Raw genomic sequence first — 19,256 nt, 5'->3', positions numbered from 1 at the left:
TTTTGCACACTACATTGTGTTTTTTTTAAAAAATTAAGAACATTGTAAACGTAATTTTTTCTTACCCTTTTGCAAATTTGTCATTCAGGGTTCCTATACTTTTTTGTGCATGTCCCGGTGCCAGCAGTACATGTGCCGTTTGGCGCGTTTGATAATATACATGTAAAAAACAAACACAAGGAATGGGAATGAACGCAGGAGGCAGGAAAGAAATTACTATTCTGTTTTTTCCTTTACCAAATGAATTAATCAAACATCGTGAATTTTACTTTGTTAAACGCATGAAAATGTTTTTGAGCTAAAGAGAAAATTGCGAAACATTAAATATATGTTCATGTACTTATTTACATTTTTTATACGTGTATATAAGTATATATATATATACATATATATATATTTTGTTCTTTATAAATATCAGTGACGTTTTATCGGGTGCTTGTGGAAAATTTGTAAATTCCTTAGAAGTTGAATTTTTTTTATTTATCATTTTGTAAAAAATGTTTATATACATTTTTTCTTTTTCTATTCTTTCTTTTTACGTGTTTTATTTATTTTTTAAAGTATTGTATGAATTTATTATAACAAATAATGTAATTAAAAACGACGAATTGCATTTTGAATAAATGGAAACACACCCTTTGCCTCTTGCGTTGAATAAACGTGTAAAAATATATCGGTACAAAAAAACTGGGTGCTCTTAGAAATGTATAATTATATATATTTTGCGTATGAATTCGTAAATGCGCCACGATGAATATATAATTGTGCTAAATAGCATAAATGCATTAAGTGCATATAAAAGCATTAGTCACTTGAAATGTTATAAGCGTTATTAGTCGCCTTAAATCAATAAATGAATTAATTGCATTATAGGATTCATTCGCGTTGTTCCTTTTTATTATTCGTTTTGTTTTTCGCTTTAGTCACAGAATTCACCCTTGCCCCTTGCCTTCTTTCCTGCGCAAAACGCTTGATGGGCAAAACATAAAATAATTATTATTACGTCTTCTAGAGAAAGAAACAAATGTGGACATAACAACCTGTTCTATATCCACTTTTTCCCCGTGTAGAGCGGGGGATGGGGAAAACATAGTAAAACTACAGGAGAAAAGAAAAAAACAAAAAAATTACCACATGGAATTAAACTAAAAATAGCAAAATGGGTTTCCACATGGTTCTAATTTTAACTTAGATTATTTTAAAATGTTCTAGAAAAAAAAAAAAAATAAATAAAATATAAAGGAGAAAAGGATTTCGAGTTCTGTTTTTCTTTTCTCATGCTTATATTTAATTCTATATCTATTTTAAAGGAAGCAATACTACCTTTCATATATTTTATGTATTATTTTGAATGTGCAGTTTCCAAGAAATTGCAAGACGCAGGAACGAATTCTGTTGCAGTGCAGTTGTGTAATTTCTGTACCCTTGCAAATGAGTAATATATTTTATGCGTGTACATAAATAAATGTAAGTATGAACATGCGTTATAAAATATTTACCACTTACGTGAAAGCATAAGTTTATATTAGCAAACATGTGTTTACTTTTCACAAAGGTACATGCTTTCCCTGCGCACATGTATATGTACAATTGAGCGGTTGGCTTGTTTACGTGACTGCTGCCCACTTCTCAATTTTAAGCAGGCTTGACGGGGTTCTGTTCTTTAAATAGGTTAGAATTAAAAATCCTAATGCACTATATATATGCTTTTTTAAGTACAAAAATACATAACAGAATGGACTGGAAGCAAGTTATGGTGCAGTGACTGCAAAGTAATGTCACCTAGTGCAAAATAGAAAAACGTGGGGCAAAGAATGGCATAATAATGTAAAGTACGCACACTGTTGCAAGAAATGTAGCAGAATACAATAAAAGAATGTATGACGGCATCATTTTGCAAACGAGCAATAGATCATTTTTTTTTTGCCTAAAGCGTTTCTTTAAATTGCACTTTTCTCATTCAATACGCAAGGTATGGGTGGATTATACCCATTTGCATTCGAAATTATTTTAAAATTTTTTATTTTACCAATTTACCATTTACCAACTACTAATTTTCTAATTATACATATGTGCTTTCCACTCTTGTTCTCGTTATATAGATGAAAATGATGGGAGAAAATTGACTGCTAGGCATATTTATATGTGTTTACGTACGTATATGTATAAACCATTTGTGCATTTCTAAAACAAAAGAATAAATGAATACACGAGAAAATAGAAAATAACTAATCTTTACTTTTATTTCTGTAAAATTAGTTATGAATATTTATATTATTTGTGCATAATTATGCATCTTTATGTGTATATGATATGTATGTACTAAAATATACCCCACATGTGCCATTTTGAGAAAACGTGTAAAGTACAAAGGAACCATTGCAGTTAGTGCAATTGCATGATTTAACGACAGAGTTAACTTTCACATCTATTGTTGTCACCTATTTCACGACGCAATTTAGTATCCTGTGCACCTGCCTTACCACAAAAGTTAGCAACTTATTACACTACCCCGTTTTTGGGAACCCTGATAAGGCGATTTTGTACGGATTATATCCCCACTGTGTAACATTTGCGTAGAAGTGGCACGATATATTTTTTACACGAACTTAATCGTACAGGTGTTTCCGTATATGAATGACTGTAGTGACATGGCCGTGCCCACATGACCTCAATGAAACATAACCATGCTAATTCTAGCATCAGGGGAACAAAGTTGTATTATGTATAATTTTCACCTGGCGAAAATATTACAACAGAAATAATAGAGATCAATATTGTTATGATCCTTGTAGAAGGACAAGAGCTGGGAGGGGAACAAAAAACCGAAAGGAGTTGCATCGCGTTTATAGTACAGATTTGTATGCACACCTAATACTTACGTTTGTGTTTGCCTCTTTGTGTACCTTCAGGTACCCCTATGAACCTTTAGGTGCCTTTAAAGTGCCTTCTTACGCATACATATGTGTGAACGTTTTCAATTTCTTTCTTTTTCCTAATGACTTAAGCTCATCTAATGGCTATAGATCGTTTTTAATAAGTAAATTTTTCGTTTTGGCAAAAAAAAGAAAGAAACACTTTTGTGCCAATAGATTCATTTTTCCTTATCTCATACAATGCTTATTCATATTTTTGTCCCCTTTACCGTTTATTTTTTATTAATTTATACAACAAAAGCACTGTTACTAGATTAAAGAGAGGAAGATACAAAGAAACCAAGTTTCGAACATATATGCGAATACATGTTGATGATGTACTTATCTAAATATACATACCATACATGGTACGTATGTATATTGGTATGTTCTTGTTTGTACTTATACGCTTATGCGCGACGCATACACACTACATGTAGTACATACATGAACCATATAAGCACCAGCGCATAAGTCCTGTGCCTGATGCGTACGTACCACTATGTGCCACGCGGCAGTACAGTACAGCTTAATAGCATTGTTTACCAGTTAACATTACACTTGGCGCTTAGCAGGGAATACGCGTCTCGTTTCCCACCTGTACACACTTGTATGTTCCTGTTTACACCTCTGCATATGTACAAGAGGGATATGGTGTGCGATCTGTTCTCACGCATAGGCGGTATGTGCTTGTAATATTCGCATACACATATATTCCACCCTCCTTTACAACCGTATGTGTACGCGCACCTCCACACATGTGTATACCTCACATTTATGCAAACGATCCTGTTGCGTACGTTTTTTCACGCGAGGCAAGTTGTGACACGGGTTGCGAGCCCTCACTGTGACATTTGTGCGCAAGCTGGTTGCGGCCCGTATTGCCACACAATACAACGCGCATAACACAAGTGTATAAAATTTTAAACATTTCCATAAATAAATATGTACATATAATAAATGCAATTAATTATTTATGCATATATTATTTAATCATTAATTATTTATGCATAAATAATTAATGCATTTATATATTTTACGTTGGTACACCTGTCCGTACATATATACACATACGTACACATATATATATGCATAATACACTTTTACGCGTTACGCGCGAGAAATATATATATTGACAGAAAAAAAAAAAAAACTATGCGGTTATTGTTGTACGTACTGCATATATAAATGACACATTTAAATATATATTTTATATATAATTTTATAATTTATATATAAACGCGTAAATATTATATATATTGCAATGATTGGATGAAATATTTTTGCGTGGTAAAATACAAAAATTCCCTTTTTTTAAAGCGTATTTTTTTTTTTTTTTTCACATCAATATACTAGTAAAAAAAAGCACATATTTTACAGAAAAAATAAATACAACACAGATTATTATTTTTAGGAAACAAGAAAATAAATACTATTCATATTCCTATTCTTACGAATGTGTTAATTTAATTTTATTTAGTTTAGTTTAATTTTTATTTAATTTAATTTTTTTTTTTCTTTTTTGAAAAATTATACAAGAAAATATTATTTTTTTTTTTTTTTTCTTTTTCTGGAAGTTTTAAACAAAATATTTTCACAAGCCGTAAAATTAATCTTAAGCAAAAAAAAAAAAAAAAAAAAAAAGAAAAAAAATATATATTTTTGAAATATTTATGAAAATATTCAGATAAACCAATCATATTTTAAAGTACACCAAGAAAGGAAAAATTATTTTTTTTAATAATATATTTTTTTTTCATTTTATTATTATTATTTATTTAGTTTTTTTCGTACAAGTTATATATGTATTGTATGCAAATCGTTTACATATCCTTTCTTTTGTACGGTTACAGGGCACAAGAAAGAGGATAGGGCGTATGTATTGTGTATATATATGTATATACACGTTTGTATAAGTCGCCTTTACAAGTATATGTGATATTATACATATTACATACGTAGGTGCCTACGCCATACGCCTTGTGCCCTCCTTTACATACGCGAATATACATATATTTGTACGCATATTCAAAGCATACACATATAACCAAAGTACAGGTAAAACACCCACGTGACAGAAAAATGACTGGATCAGATGAAGAATTTGAAATAGGAGATATCCTTGAAGTAAAAAAAAAGAAAAATGGGTTCATTTACCTAGTGAAGTGGAAGGGCTACTCGGACGATGAGAACACATGGGAACCAGAAAGTAACTTAGTCCATTTAACAGCCTTCAAAAAAAAAATGGAACATTTGAAGTCTACTTATTTAAACAAAGTCCATACAACCCACAACGATGGTAATATGTTAAAAAACCACATATCGTCACCATCCTCGTTGCAAGAAGAAGTTAGCACCACTGATATCGTCAAAAACAAGAGTAAGAATCCACTAATTTCAAAAAAAAAAAGTAATAAGAAGAGCGTAACGAACAAATTGGAAGCAAAAAAAATGTTATCTCCACTTTCCGATACTTCACAAAAAATGAGTGACGACGAATATAACGAATCAATTAAACAAGAAACCATCGAAAATCCTCACGATAGCTCTTTGCTAAATGTAGAAGATGTGTACAGTGTCCGAATTAAAAATAGAAAGATGGAATTCTTGGCTAGCTTGAAAAACGCCTCGCCACAATGGGTAGAAGAGTCCAATATACGAAGAACAGGACATCTAAACATAAAAGTAAACGATTTTAAAAAATACATACGGAGGAAAAAAACTTCCAAGGAAAGTAGAATTGTTATCAAAAATTTGCACAACGTTGGAGACGAGTTGTACATTTCGGTTATACACAATATAAATAATAAAGAAATTCACAGCTTGTACCCTTCGAAAGTTATTGAATACATATACCCACAAGAACTCTTAAATTTTCTTCTGTCAAGACTTCGATATCGAACAGCCTAAGTATGTGAGCACATACATTAATATGATCTTGTGTCATAGGTACAACCCATACCAAGTTGTGTGCGCCATAGAGCTATATAGTTAAGTGTACATATATGTATTTGTTCTCACCCAGGTACAGCGAGGCGCTGCGTGTATCACGTTGTTATAGCAACGTATTATCCCAATCCCTCCCTCCCTATGCTTATTATATTGCACACCCATTTATCCCTTACTAACAAAATTTACACCATTTATTATAATTGGCTAAATATATTAAAGGAAAAAGAAAACAAACAAAGAGAAAAAAAGGAATAGACATATATAATCCACAGAATATATGAAAATTAATGCCGAAGAATGAAAAAGACAGAATGTGAAAGTATTTTTTTTTACCATAGGGAGGTTACAACAAATGCATGATTTACAATGCATGACAAAACGAATATCTCTGTGTATACATGCGTACATACCACATGGCATTATTTTATTATTTTTTTTTTTTTGTGTGTTTATTTAAATAATTAACGAATACTCTAATTTCTATTTATATGAATATATATATATATATGTATATGCTTCTGTGTTCCATATGTATGTACACGTATGTACATTTATTAGTGCGTCCACACGGGAGCATAGCGCGCGCATCCATCACACACACGTACATATATGTATAAATGCACATATGCGTAAACCCACACCGTCCACAAGGCAGTCCCAAGCAGAGTAACACACATAATAAGACGCGCTGTTCTACTACGTCTATTATACGCGCACACAACCATGTGTATATGCATGTGTGCATATATATACGTGCATGATCAGTTTAGTAAAAAAATCGAAACGTCAAGAATACAGGGGACGGAAGAAGCATTCTTTTTTCGAGATTATATATTTATAAAGATATGTAGGAAGTTTTTACCCTTTCTATGATGTCCCAATGCAGGAATGTTTAAATACATTAACATTTTTTAATTTGACAGTTATATACCAATGTGCTAATGCATATATTATATATGTATATGCTTCTGTGTTCCATATGTATGTACACGTATGTACATTTATTAGTGCGTCCACACGGGAGCATAGCGCGCGCATCCATCACACACACGTACATATATGTATAAATGCACATATGCGTAAACCCACACCGTCCACAAGGCAGTCCCAAGCAGAGTAACACACATAATAAGACGCGCTGTTCTACTACGTCTATTATACGCGCACACAACCATGTGTATATGCATGTGTGCATATATATACGTGCATGATCAGTTTAGTAAAAAAATCGAAACGTCAAGAATACAGGGGACGGAAGAAGCATTCTTTTTTCGAGATTATATATTTATAAAGATATGTAGGAAGTTTTTACCCTTTCTATGATGTCCCAATGCAGGAATGTTTAAATACATTAACATTTTTTAATTTGACAGTTATATACCAATGTGCTAATGCATATATGTACATAGGTGTATATGCGCCTATACATGTATATACACACCTATGTATGCGCTTTCCCTTACATTTTGAATATTAAATATATTAGTCGTGAATGTAAAACGTAAGCGCACAATCGATTGTTTTAAGTATATTTTTCTCCACCTATTTTCAACAGTCCCATATATATATATATATATATATATATGTGCACATGTGTATGTGAAAACATTTGCCGCAGTGTACGCAAGCACACTGTGCATGTATAATTTAAGTTTACATCTATACATGTACACGCTTGACTCTACACATTTTTTTTTTTCAAAAAAAAAAAAAAACATTTATACAAAAGATAAACTTTTTTGTCAGTACTGTTGCTGTTTTTTTTAAAAAAAATATTATAAAAAAAAGTATCCTTTTAGCAACACATTTGACACAACCTTCCAAAATACAAGGTATTTTACAATGACAAAAATATTCCAAACCCTTTAACAGGGTGAAAAAAGGGGTACAGAAAATTTTACAGTCGTTCAAATACGAGAAACAACCGTTAAAAACATTCTACAAAAAAAAAAAATATGCATATAGGTACCCCTCACATAGGCCCTGTGTGATGTCGAAAATGTTAAAAGTCGAACATAAAAAAGGGAAATATGTCAAATATATGGAAAAGGCACAATGTATGAATATATTATAAATAAAAGATATAAAATTACACATGCGTAGGCACAATTTTTCTATTTATATACATCGCCTATTTACAGCAAATAGCAGGCAATTCCTTTCGTTGTCACATTTTGGGAGGTATCTCTCTAACAAAGGGGAAAACAAATCCATTTCTTTCAAATGAATACACAATTTGATTTTATAATTTTATTTCCTTAATTAAAATATGTTTCTTATAATTTAATGACACATTCATAAATTATATAAATAAAAGGAAAAAGTATAATTAGAAAAAAAAAAAAAAAAATTGATCCCGCAAATTTACACGTTGAAGGTACGTATAAAGGGTCCTCCAGAATATACGCCAAATAAGTGAAAACAGTGTACCATTTAAAAAAAAAATAAAATATTCTTTTAATTTTTCTTTTAAAATATACAAATAACATTATTCTGCGTTAAAACATATTGTGTATATATGAACATTTCGCTGTGTATACATCCAGCATATTTTGTCATTTGTTCAGGGGGTTAAAAAAAAAAAAAAAAAAAAAAAACATATGAATTGTTCTATACCAGCATGAATTTTTAAAAAACTGCATGTACATGGGCTTAACCCAAAAATGGTTACGTATATATAAATAACGAAAATGTTTTCAAAATTGCACAAAATTATGCATAAATTTGCAAAATGACACAACATGTCACACAATATACACGGAACAAAGGCATAATTGTGCAGAGGACGTTAACGAAAAGACATTTCTTTTTCCACACATTTTTCCTTTTCTATTCAATCAAAGCAACAGTGAGGCAGTGTGTATAAAAAAGGAAAAGTACACAATTGTTCAAACCTTTGAATAACTCTACAAATGTACATGGATTTCCTCATAGACAAATTGTGCGCACGTTCTCACTTATAAAATGCCACTTTAGGTAACATGAAAACATGCAGATTGAAAAATTTTGTCGTTTATTCGTTGTAGGAGTGTACTTCTGCACAGTGTGAAGCCTGATGCGCTGTTTACTTTATTCTTTTCCTTTTTAAAGCATATCACATTTTCTATCTTATGCCAAAATACAACATCATCCCCCGGTTGTTTTTATATACGTGCCATTACAAGTACTTCGATTTGCAGACGTAGGGTTTTAACCGTAGATGAAAGAAACAATTGTGTGTAAAATGTTTAAATAAGAATAGAATAAAGAAAAAAAAGGAAAAAAAAAATGTCAAACAAGTAGGAAAATACAACTGAGTTGAAATTTCATTGTGCACACAGAACATTTTTTTTTTTTTTTTTTTCACTCTCTATATATACTGCAAAAATGAACATTCCAATTTGCAGCAACTATTTGCATAATATTTACTTAGAATTTAACTTGTTTAATAATTTTTTAAAAGACTTAAATCAAAAAATAAAAAGTGACAATAACGAAAGGTACACGCTTATATATGACAGCTGCATTGAAAATGCATATAACATACAAAATAAATTTCAAGAATGCAACAGTGAAGAAGAACATATTGATGAAAAGTTCATAGAATACTTTTCTCAAAACTTTATTATAAATATTAAAGCATTTTTAAGGACAAACTTCTGTTGCATAGATGAAAATTTGGAGAATTTAAAAAATAGAAATAAAAAATTAATTGAGAAATTAAAAGTGGACTTAGAGAATGCAGAAATTCAGGATAATTATATATACGAATTGGAAAAGAGCTTAAAATGCGAAAAGGAAAAAAATAGAAACACACATAATTTACAGGAAAAAATAAACAACCTTGTGAATCAAAATGAAAAACTTAGGAACAAAAATGAACAATTGGAGATGTCCTCATGGAAACAGCAAGAAGAAAACAGTAAAATAAAGGTTGAACTGAACAAATTTTTGTCACTCAAAGAAAAAAAAAAATATATTGATAACGGAAAAAGATCTTATAACAGATTAAACAAAAGCATGTGTACGCTATTTAAACAAATTAATAACAACATACGAAGGAGAAACAAGAACACATTATTGTTGGAAAAGAGTAGGAGCTACAGTGCCAGTTTTTTGAATACGTTCAACAGTTTAATGCTTAACGAGGAGAATCTCGTTCGTGCAAGAAATCGACATACGGGAGAATATGGGGATGAAGCGGAAAATTACGCACAAACAAAAGATATAGAGAAAAATCGTGCTCTACAAAATGGTATACTGCACGGTTGTACCCACAACAACGGTGCCCTACAAACAAGAGCACTGCAAAATGTAGCAATAAAAAATAACACACCACAAAGTGGAGGAGTACAGAATGAAACACCGCAAAATGACGTAACAATGAGTTTCCACTTTGGCCAAGAAACCAATGGATATATCAAAAAAAGAAAAAAACGAATTCGTCGGGATCAGCATGCTTATCTAATCACTCATGAAACATTTGACAATATGATCAATTCAAGCAATTTCTTTTGTAGAGGAGACAACAGAGGAATATGTAGAAATGAATTAAATTGCTATAATTTTGACGAAAAAGATAATTTTGAAATTACAGATCAAGGAGAATTGATCTACACAAATATGGAATCAGTAAATGATAAGAATACAAAGGGAAAATGTCATAAATACAATAAATTCTTTAAAAACAGCTGCATGCTGAAAAGAATTTTCACTCATAATGATTACTGCACCGACGGAGAGAATACCTTGTCTTGTTGCAGTAATACTTTACTTATTGATATAAGAAAAGCACTAAGTAATAAATGAACGAAAAGTAAAAGGAAAGTGGATAGCACACCAACTATCCTACTCGGAGTAGGCAGGGAGAACAGTGGATTAAAAAAAAAAAAAAAAAAGGGGCAAAAAAAAAAAAAAAAATGAAAAACAAGAATAAAATATTGAATGTACATTTTTTAAATGTAAAAAGAATCCATTTTAATAGTTATATAGGAAAATATGCAAAATGAAGGTCATAAAGCTGTAAAAACATAATATAGGGCCGGTACCTCTTCTTTATGCCACTACAAGTGCTGTGCACCTTGAGCACAACAAAAACGCAACATTGTTTCGCCTCTACAACATTATAATTTGGTGTTGTCATTCTCTTTTTTTCTTTATAGGAAGAAACCGAACGTTTTTAACTGACTCTATATTAAGAAAACGGATGTATAGGGTTAAAAAAAGGAAAAGGGGGAAATTAAGAATATTGCTTAAGGAGAAAGAGGTAAATAAATTTATACTCTATTCTGTTTCCATCTTCCACTTTATTTTTTTACTGTACATCTGTGTAAGACTTAATCTTTTTCCGAAGTAGTCATGTTGTTCGAATTCGACATGATTAATTAAATGGTGTTAAATGGAGATGAAAATTGAAAAACATAGTAAGGGGATATGAGCTAAGAAAAGGAAAGAAGCAAAGAAGAAACGAAGTGCATACAACATGGTCCGATTTAAGGACTGTATTGCATGGGTGTTATTTAAGCAAAAGGAAAGAAATGTATATTTTTAGTCTTACAAAATTATGTAAACAACTTCATGTGTGTTCTATATGTCGTTGGATAGCTTATCTGTTTGTGCTAACTTATTATATTCTCAATTCGTTGGCTACTTTTCCTGAAAATTATCATTTTCTTGTTTTTTCTGGAATCATTAAAGCTACAGGCTTGTTTACATAGTAGTTTATATTTTAGTTGTGTTTCACCATTAACACTCTATTTTAAAGTGCCTAATTCTGTTTTCCACTTTGCTTGGTTGCTTCTTCACCTGCAATACCAGTGTCATGACGTACAAATGGCGTACTCTGTAAAAAGCGTTTTTTTTTTTTTTTTTTTTTATTAATTTTTAAATATAAGGTAATATTCATGTTCTACATTTGAGAATTACTGCTTATGTATACTTGTAGTATATTTGTTCTGCACAGTTTGGCATTATTATCATTATTATTCACAATGCTGTACTCACTTCTGCCACATGCCTATTTTATTTTTATTTTTTTTTTTTTGTAATTATACTGCACCGAGTCTATTACCTATTGAGCACTTTAAGGTCAAGTGTTTGTATGCAGATATGCACATGTATACATACATGTTTGTGAACATCAGTTGATTCAAATTATCGATAGTGGCATTTCACTCTTATGTCTCCCCATTCGACCTGGTTATATAAGTACATATGTACGGATGCAGTCATTTTTTTCTCTTTCAACTCAAAAAAGATTTCCTTTTTTTGTTTTTTTTTCATTTTTGCAGAAATGTAATTTTAATGAGTATGCTCAGAAAGGAGATGATCAGTTGCGTGCCATAAGCAACATGAAAATGGTACGTTTGCAACGAGTATTATCTCTTTGTGTGCCTATGACAGAAGAATATGCACATATGCCTCAACACGACATCGACTGCATGTGATTTTCAGTATGCTCCACTTGTACGCACACGTATACACTTCTATCTGAGTATGTAGAAGTCTATCTCACACGAGCATTTGTGTACAACGAGAGAAATTTAAAAAAAAATTCGCACGTTATCCATGTGTGGGTGCATATCCACAAACAGGAGAGCATAAAGAAAGAAATATATATATGCTTGTGTGCACATACAAACGAACCAGGGAGATACCTCATTCATTTAAATTCCTTTTTTTATACATTTCTCAGGAGGACTACAGAAGCACGATTTGTAATTTTTATGAGTACATAAAAAAAGACATAAAAATTGTCATCGAGCGGGATGGTAACATAAACGTCGACCTTTTTTCGAATTATTTCAAAAAGTAATTAATCAATTTTGAGCTTACCTGAGCCATTTTGCTTGCTACCTTGGCTTGAGCGTTCCTGCATCTTCTGTCTTTTATTTTTGATCAAACACTGGAAATGAATGATTTGTCATTATGACTATTTCTGATACTATTTCTAGTGCGCTTACAGTTTACGTCCCCCTACCTTGTGCTTTTATTACCATTTAATTATTTTATTATTATATTATTTTACTGTTCTGCTGCTTTTCTTTTTTTTGGTTCCCCTTTTGAAGCATGATAAAAGAAATCCATGACGAAGAAAATAATGTGAAAAAAAAAAAAATTGATAAAATTACCAGAAAATATCTCCGTAAAATTGATTCTTACAGGTAAAGAGAAGAATTGAGCCAACTCATTTTGGTTCGACAAAATGTATTGATGTATATTGGTTTTGAGCACAGCTTCAGCACGAGTATGTGTAAACCTGTGTGCGAATATTTGTGAATTCATTTGTGTATGTTTTTTTTTGCACTTTGTTTTCTTTGATCCTTTTCGCGCTCCTGCGACAGGTATTAGACACGTTTTCGACCCTGCGAGCGAAATTGCCGATGCAACCGTATCGCTCTGGAGCTCTTCTCTCACATGGCAGTTTACATATATTTAATGATGAAACTGCTGCTCGACGTATGAATACCATGCTGCTTTAATTTGTTGTGTTTTAAGAGACGAATGTTATTCTTTATTTGGTACATGTAGATGAATGTACGATATATTTTTTTCTTATTTATTCTTTTTCTCACCTCTTCACCTTATGTCCCCATCTGTCCGCGTAACCACCCATCCACCTCTGGGTCTATCATCCACTTATTCTTATACATACACACGCACGTAAATGTAGATTACGGGAGAGGGACTTTTTCGAAGACGAAGGAATTGTAGAAAACAAGAATTGCAAATATCACAATAGGAGTTTAAATAAATACGACTCATTTGATTTAAGGAAAATTTTAAAAAATAATTCTGAACAATGCGAATTCAGTAGTGACAATGAAGAAGAAGAACCTTTTTCATTCTACAAATATAGAAATATAAGAATTATTGACAGATTAAAGGATTTAAAAAATAACATTTCATTTTTTAAGTTTTATGATTTAATTGATTTTCCAAGTAAATCCTAATTTTTTTTTTTTGCAACTGTGATACATTTTGTGATAGCCCCATGTTTGTATGGGGCTTTGTCAAATATGTGTTCATTTGTTGCAGCATTGTGGAATGCATCGCATTAGCCCAGGTACTTCTCATTTGTGGGGACTTTGCACACTTTGGGGGAAATATCACATTGTGTTGGATTTCTAACACGGCAACCTGTATCTTCATAACTTCTATCTTCAAATATTCTAACTTTATGCTTCTAACTTAGTAATTTTAACTGATTGGATCCAACTGGGTGAATCTAAGTGGGTGGTCCCAACTTGGTAATGCCTCCCACTTGTACTGATCCATCACATCGGTGTGTGCACAAGGCGAGGAGCACTTGTGGCTTTCGCCCTTCTCCAGTTGCTTGGTTGACCCCGCTGGGCAATTACAAAAATCATGGTGCACGACGAAATCGGGCAAAAATTGAGCTAATTCGTTAGGCGGGCCCGTAGCGTAGTAGTGTGTATGTGCATATGTGTAATTGGGCACATACGCATGCACACATACATATACACATGCACATATGCGTATGATGCACTTTACGACCCATGCACGACATGCCCCAGCTTCCGAGGCCGTCCGTGCACATTTAGCGAGCGTGCGTTAAGTAATCAAGATTGCTTGTCGACAGATGTCAGTTACAGCAGCTCACATGAGAAGAATGTGCAAAATTGCTTATACGAGTTCTCCGCCCCGAGATTGACACGTTATGCATCACAGGGTCGTTTTGACACTTAACAGATGAAGCGACACGCCTGGCGGAGCACACATGAAAGACCAGGACCGAAAGGTAAAACGGGACGTATCGAGATTAATGCACCGATGCCTGATCATGTGTAAAATAACAAATCGATCAAATTATCCCTTTGTAAATGCATGCTTAAAAAAAAATGAATCACGTGTGTCAGATTACACCCAATTTTATGCTCATCCGAAAGGTCTCATCGTGTGCATTCCCCATTTGCGTTTTTCTTTTCCTGTTTTTTTTATACTTTTAACACTTGGGTCAAATTTAGAAGAAAGATAAGAACTGTGCAGAGCTATCAACTCGTAAGACCTAATGCATAAATTAATACGTTCTGTTGAGCGTAATGCACGAAGTTCTTTTTCTTTTTTGTTTGTTTGTTTCGGCTTTTTTCTAAGTCTTGCTCTGTGGACATTTTTTGCGTTAAAGGTAAAGTTTCCCTTATCGCTATTGTAAAGCATTAGGTAGTATACTTATCCAAATTGAACAAAAACATACTGTGTAAAAAAATACACGAAAAGAAATAGATCACACTGAAGGGTGCAATCAAACGAAGCACATCCATTTTTGCAACAAGGCTGAGGGCAGCTCAGCACAGAAAAATGTACCCAAATAGACATAAGGAACAGGGGGGAAGAAAAAAAAAAAAAAAAAAACTGCTTCGCAAATAGTTACAATATTTATTACCGCAAATTGTTAATAAAACAAAATTATGTTCTCTTAAGAAAAATGCGATTTTTTCTAAAAAGAACGCAATACATTTACACGAGCGTGTTTAATCTTCCGTGACATGTGCTTTATCTACTTTGCTGCATGGTTTCATCAATATTAAAATCAGAATAATCATTTTTTATATCTCCTTCTTCCAAATCGTCCTCCTTGTCAATGTTAACAAAATACACCAGGGAAGCTATATACAATTGCATATTTATGAAAAAAGACAAAATATTTTCGCTTTTGATAAATGAGGGAATCTGTGCCTGCAGGGGTTGCCATGAAAGGAATAATTTTATATTTTCATATACGACAGATAACCACATATATAGCGGCACGGAGATTGAGGGAATATATTGTGAGAGTGAGCACGATAACTAACGGCTCTTCCGTGATGAATCAGTTTCTGCGCACCCATGCTACGTTGCATATATTTTCTCCACAAGTTGTGGATATGCCATGGTGTGTGGAGGTTACACGTAGGGTGGTCCACACATGGATAAAGTTCGCACAAATAGGTATGTAGATGCGCGCATTTGAATTCCCCGCATTCATTACCCGGTAGTGCTTGAGGAATATGTTGCTGCAAAGCACTCCTAGGGAGGAGTGCACTAAGATCGGCAGCAGGGTTAAGAGTAAGGTGCGTATTTTCATTTTCCTCTTTTCTTCCTTGCTGAAGGTTAAGAAGTGGGTCGTCAGTAGCATATTCACTGCGACGGAAAAGAAGCCCATCTTTGAGAGAAACAAGCCAAGTGCACTGATTGGCAGCATCAGTGTGCTAATGTTAACTACTTCTAGGAGACTCTTCCTGTAAAAAGGGTAGAGGGTCATTTGTGTCCACCACAATGGTATCCGTGATGTTAGAATTTGGTTCTCGCGTGTATGTTGTTATATAAGCAGGTAGTCATTGGAGACTATTCTATCTTCGCACTCCTCACGCTCTTACCATTTAAAGATTCGGAAGAGGAGGTATCTAGTGCTGCCCAACTCTTCACCCAGGTTTTTCAGCACCTGTTGCTTCACCCTTTCCTCGATGTTCGCGCTCTTTATGTAGTCAACAGACAGTTCGCTCGTATACTCATCATTTCCAAACAGGTTAAACTTCTGCTTTCTTTTAAAGTCGTGCAAACTTCTTTGAATTATTTTCTGTGTTATAAAAAAAAACATATCTTTATATTTTAATTTGCTCTTAATGTCACTACAAGTCTTAATGAACTCATCATGGGCCTTAACCAACTCGTTGTAGTTGTCTCTGTCGGTTTTCCCAAGCTTCCTTAGGTATTCCTTCTCCTCTTTATCTATTTTGGATGGGAAAGAAAAAAGGGAAAAAAGGGAAAAAAAGGAAAAAATTAATAAAATAAAATATGAAAGAGCTGTACGGTGTATCATCTCTGCCTTTTAAGAGGCTAATAAGTTTTTTTTTCATTTTTTTCCTTCTTTGACCAGACACGCATTTCACTGAGCTTCTCTCACTATGGCGGTGAAGCACATGTCCCGCTTTGAAAAGGGGGACCAAAAGTGGGAGTCGAGTGGTGTACACATATGTATCAATATACAAATATGCTGATATCACAACCAAATTTGAACACCACACATAAATTTGTGCGCGAAATGGCATCTTTGCTTTTTATAATTTGTTCCCTCTTTTCGCCGCTTAAAATGCTAACTTAGAGTATATCTGTCCTGCTCATTGGTAAAATAATTTGAAAAAAAAGACAACAGTTTATTTTTGTATTTCCTTGGCTGACTATTTTGCAGACATTTATAGGGGAACCATTTGTTAAGTGAACATTTGCTATACAAATAATTGGCGGATGAAATTGTCTTCACATAAGTCTGCTTGTCGTTCCGGCTTGATAAAATTTTATAATTTACATGAAAACAAGAGTATGTTTTTACAGTAAGAATTACGAACATGACAAAATTTGCTATCATTTTTTTAGGACGTGGGATTGTCATTCTTTGCCGCAAGTTCCAGAGGAAAAAACAAAAAAAGAAAAAAAAGACGAGGGAGATGCAGAAGAGGAAGGACATAATGAATGGGGTTGCAAAAAAGAGAGCCCATTGTTAATTCTCATTTCTATAATGCGATAGGAAAATGTTAATTTTGGCTAACTCGTTCTCTGTCCTCCTTCCGTTTCCCCTTCTCTTTTCCTTTAGCTGCTTTTGATTCATCATTTTAGTTCAACAACTTTGAGGGAGGTCAAATGGGGAAAAAAAAAAAAAAAATAGATGCATATTTCTCTCTACACACAATTATTCTATTTTCTTTCCATAAAAAATAAAATAAATAAGTGAACCCTTCGAATTTGTTCCCCTTTGCACTTAACACAAATGTAAGTTCGTGCAATGTGTAAAATCATGAAGAAGCTACTTCCATTTGCATTTATGTACATGTGCTTACGAACATGCATACACGTGGAACAGGGATGGCAAAACCGCAAAATGCGCTCTTCTGTGGGGGAATTTTTTTCTGATCATTCAAGCAATTTATAACAATGGATTCTTTTGATTGTGTACGGACTCACACAGGGATTGCGCGAAGAGGAGCAATTGAAGCGAACGGAACCAACTGATGTGAACTGAACTGAACCAAATTGAACTCGGGAAAAACGAGACTCCGGACCGCACCGTATCTGTTTTTTTTTTTTTTTTTTCATTTCAGCTCTTCCATAAACTGTCCACCGGCAGCAACAAAATGGCTGAATCACGAAAGAGTGAGAAATTTTTTTGCCGTGGTTCCATTATGATCGCACGGAAGAAAAAATTGCCACGATAATTTAACCTGAACAGGATACGACATTTGTGCTAAAATGCTACATAACAACATGTAAGTTTTTTTTTTTCTTTGTTTTTTTTCATGCTACATGGAAAAACAAGCGGTAACCGTAGAGCTATAAATATAAAGCTGCTTATTTTATTTTATTATTTTTTTTTCTTTTTTTCCGTTTGAAACAAAATGAAGAACTCCCAGATGGAAAGAAAAAAGTACTCAGTTCACAATTTGGTGAAACTGATTAATGACAGGAATAAACAAAACGTAAGGAATAAGCGGCTGGCTGTAGGAGCGGACGGTACCACAAGTATCAAGGCAGGAAACGGTCTGCATGGAGAAACGCACAATGATTTTTCCCACATTGAGCATAATGAACAGGTGGGAAAAAAGGACAAAGCTAGGGATCCCGCGCAACATGTGGAAAGCGGCGGAGATTATGACGTCGGAGACGGCAACGTTGATGATGAAGACGAATGTCACGACGACGGCGAACGTGATGAGGAACATGCTGTCTGTACGTACGGGCCGGACGCGACGCTGGCCTCCCCCGGCGGAAGCGAAATAAAGCTGTTCATGTTTGATTACAATGAATGCCAAAACCAAAAGTGCTCCTGTAAGAAGTTATACCGATTTAAAAAAATAAAAAAGGCTCCCATCAATAAAAAGTTTAAAGGAATCGTATTAACGCCATTCTGTGACAAATACTTTTCCATAAATGATAAAGCCACTATGGAGAATTTTGGCCTGTCCGTAATTGACTGTTCGTGGAAATCGCTGGACTTATTGAAAAAAGCCAAGTTCACAAATCAGAGGAAATTACCCTACATCATTGCAGTTAATAGTATAAATTATGGAAAGCCCTACAAGCTCTCCTGCTTGGAATCGTTGGCATTTTGCTTATATGTGTGTGGCTACAACAAACAATGTACAGATATTCTCAATATTTACAAATGGAGCTCAAGTTTTGTAAATCTGAATGGAGAGTTGCTCGATATGTACAAATTATGCAACACCCATGAGGAGGTGAAGAAAGTTGAAGATGAGTTTATTCAAAATTCGCTCAACGAGAAGGAGAAACGGAAAGAAATAGACCACTACAAGGTTATATATGAGGATGGCTACTTGTAGTTGTCGCCTTTGTCATGGCGCGTTACTCGTTTACCTTTTTTATTCTTTTTTTTTTTTTTTTTTTTTTTTTTTTTTT

General features: G+C 33.4%; 4 protein-coding genes across 4 annotated transcripts; 3 read left to right on the top strand and 1 right to left on the bottom strand.

Annotated features, from left to right (window-relative positions):
- Nucleotides 1-4,997: 4,997 nt before the first annotated feature.
- Nucleotides 4,998-5,825, top strand: AK88_03156 (uncharacterized protein; the record flags this gene model as incomplete). Its single annotated transcript, XM_012480778.1, has 1 exon — nt 4,998-5,825. The coding sequence occupies one exon, from the start codon at nt 4,998-5,000 to the stop codon at nt 5,823-5,825; it is 828 nt and encodes a 275-aa protein (XP_012336201.1).
- A 3,408-nt stretch (nt 5,826-9,233) lies between these two features.
- Nucleotides 9,234-13,798, top strand: AK88_03155 (uncharacterized protein; the record flags this gene model as incomplete). The annotated part of the gene is made up of 6 exons (XM_012480777.1): nt 9,234-10,644; nt 11,009-11,112; nt 12,137-12,205; nt 12,541-12,656; nt 12,914-13,009; nt 13,519-13,798. The coding sequence occupies 6 exons, from the start codon at nt 9,234-9,236 to the stop codon at nt 13,796-13,798; spliced, it is 2,076 nt and encodes a 691-aa protein (XP_012336200.1).
- Nucleotides 13,799-15,359: 1,561 nt separating this feature from the next.
- Nucleotides 15,360-17,211, bottom strand: AK88_03154 (uncharacterized protein; the record flags this gene model as incomplete). The annotated part of the gene is made up of 4 exons (XM_012480776.1): nt 15,360-15,542; nt 15,835-16,084; nt 16,223-16,574; nt 16,944-17,211. 4 exons carry the CDS (start codon nt 17,209-17,211, stop codon nt 15,360-15,362), a joined length of 1,053 nt encoding a protein of 350 aa, XP_012336199.1.
- Nucleotides 17,212-18,235: 1,024 nt separating this feature from the next.
- Nucleotides 18,236-19,180, top strand: AK88_03153 (uncharacterized protein; the record flags this gene model as incomplete). The annotated part of the gene is made up of 1 exon (XM_012480775.1): nt 18,236-19,180. One exon carries the CDS (start codon nt 18,236-18,238, stop codon nt 19,178-19,180), a length of 945 nt encoding a protein of 314 aa, XP_012336198.1.
- Nucleotides 19,181-19,256: the final 76 nt, after the last annotated feature.

This window comes from Plasmodium fragile, assembly GCF_000956335.1.
Source record: "Plasmodium fragile strain nilgiri unplaced genomic scaffold supercont1.34, whole genome shotgun sequence".
In the NCBI taxonomy this organism is placed as follows: domain Eukaryota; phylum Apicomplexa; class Aconoidasida; order Haemosporida; family Plasmodiidae; genus Plasmodium; species Plasmodium fragile.
This window is presented reverse-complemented; position numbering and strand designations above follow the sequence as displayed.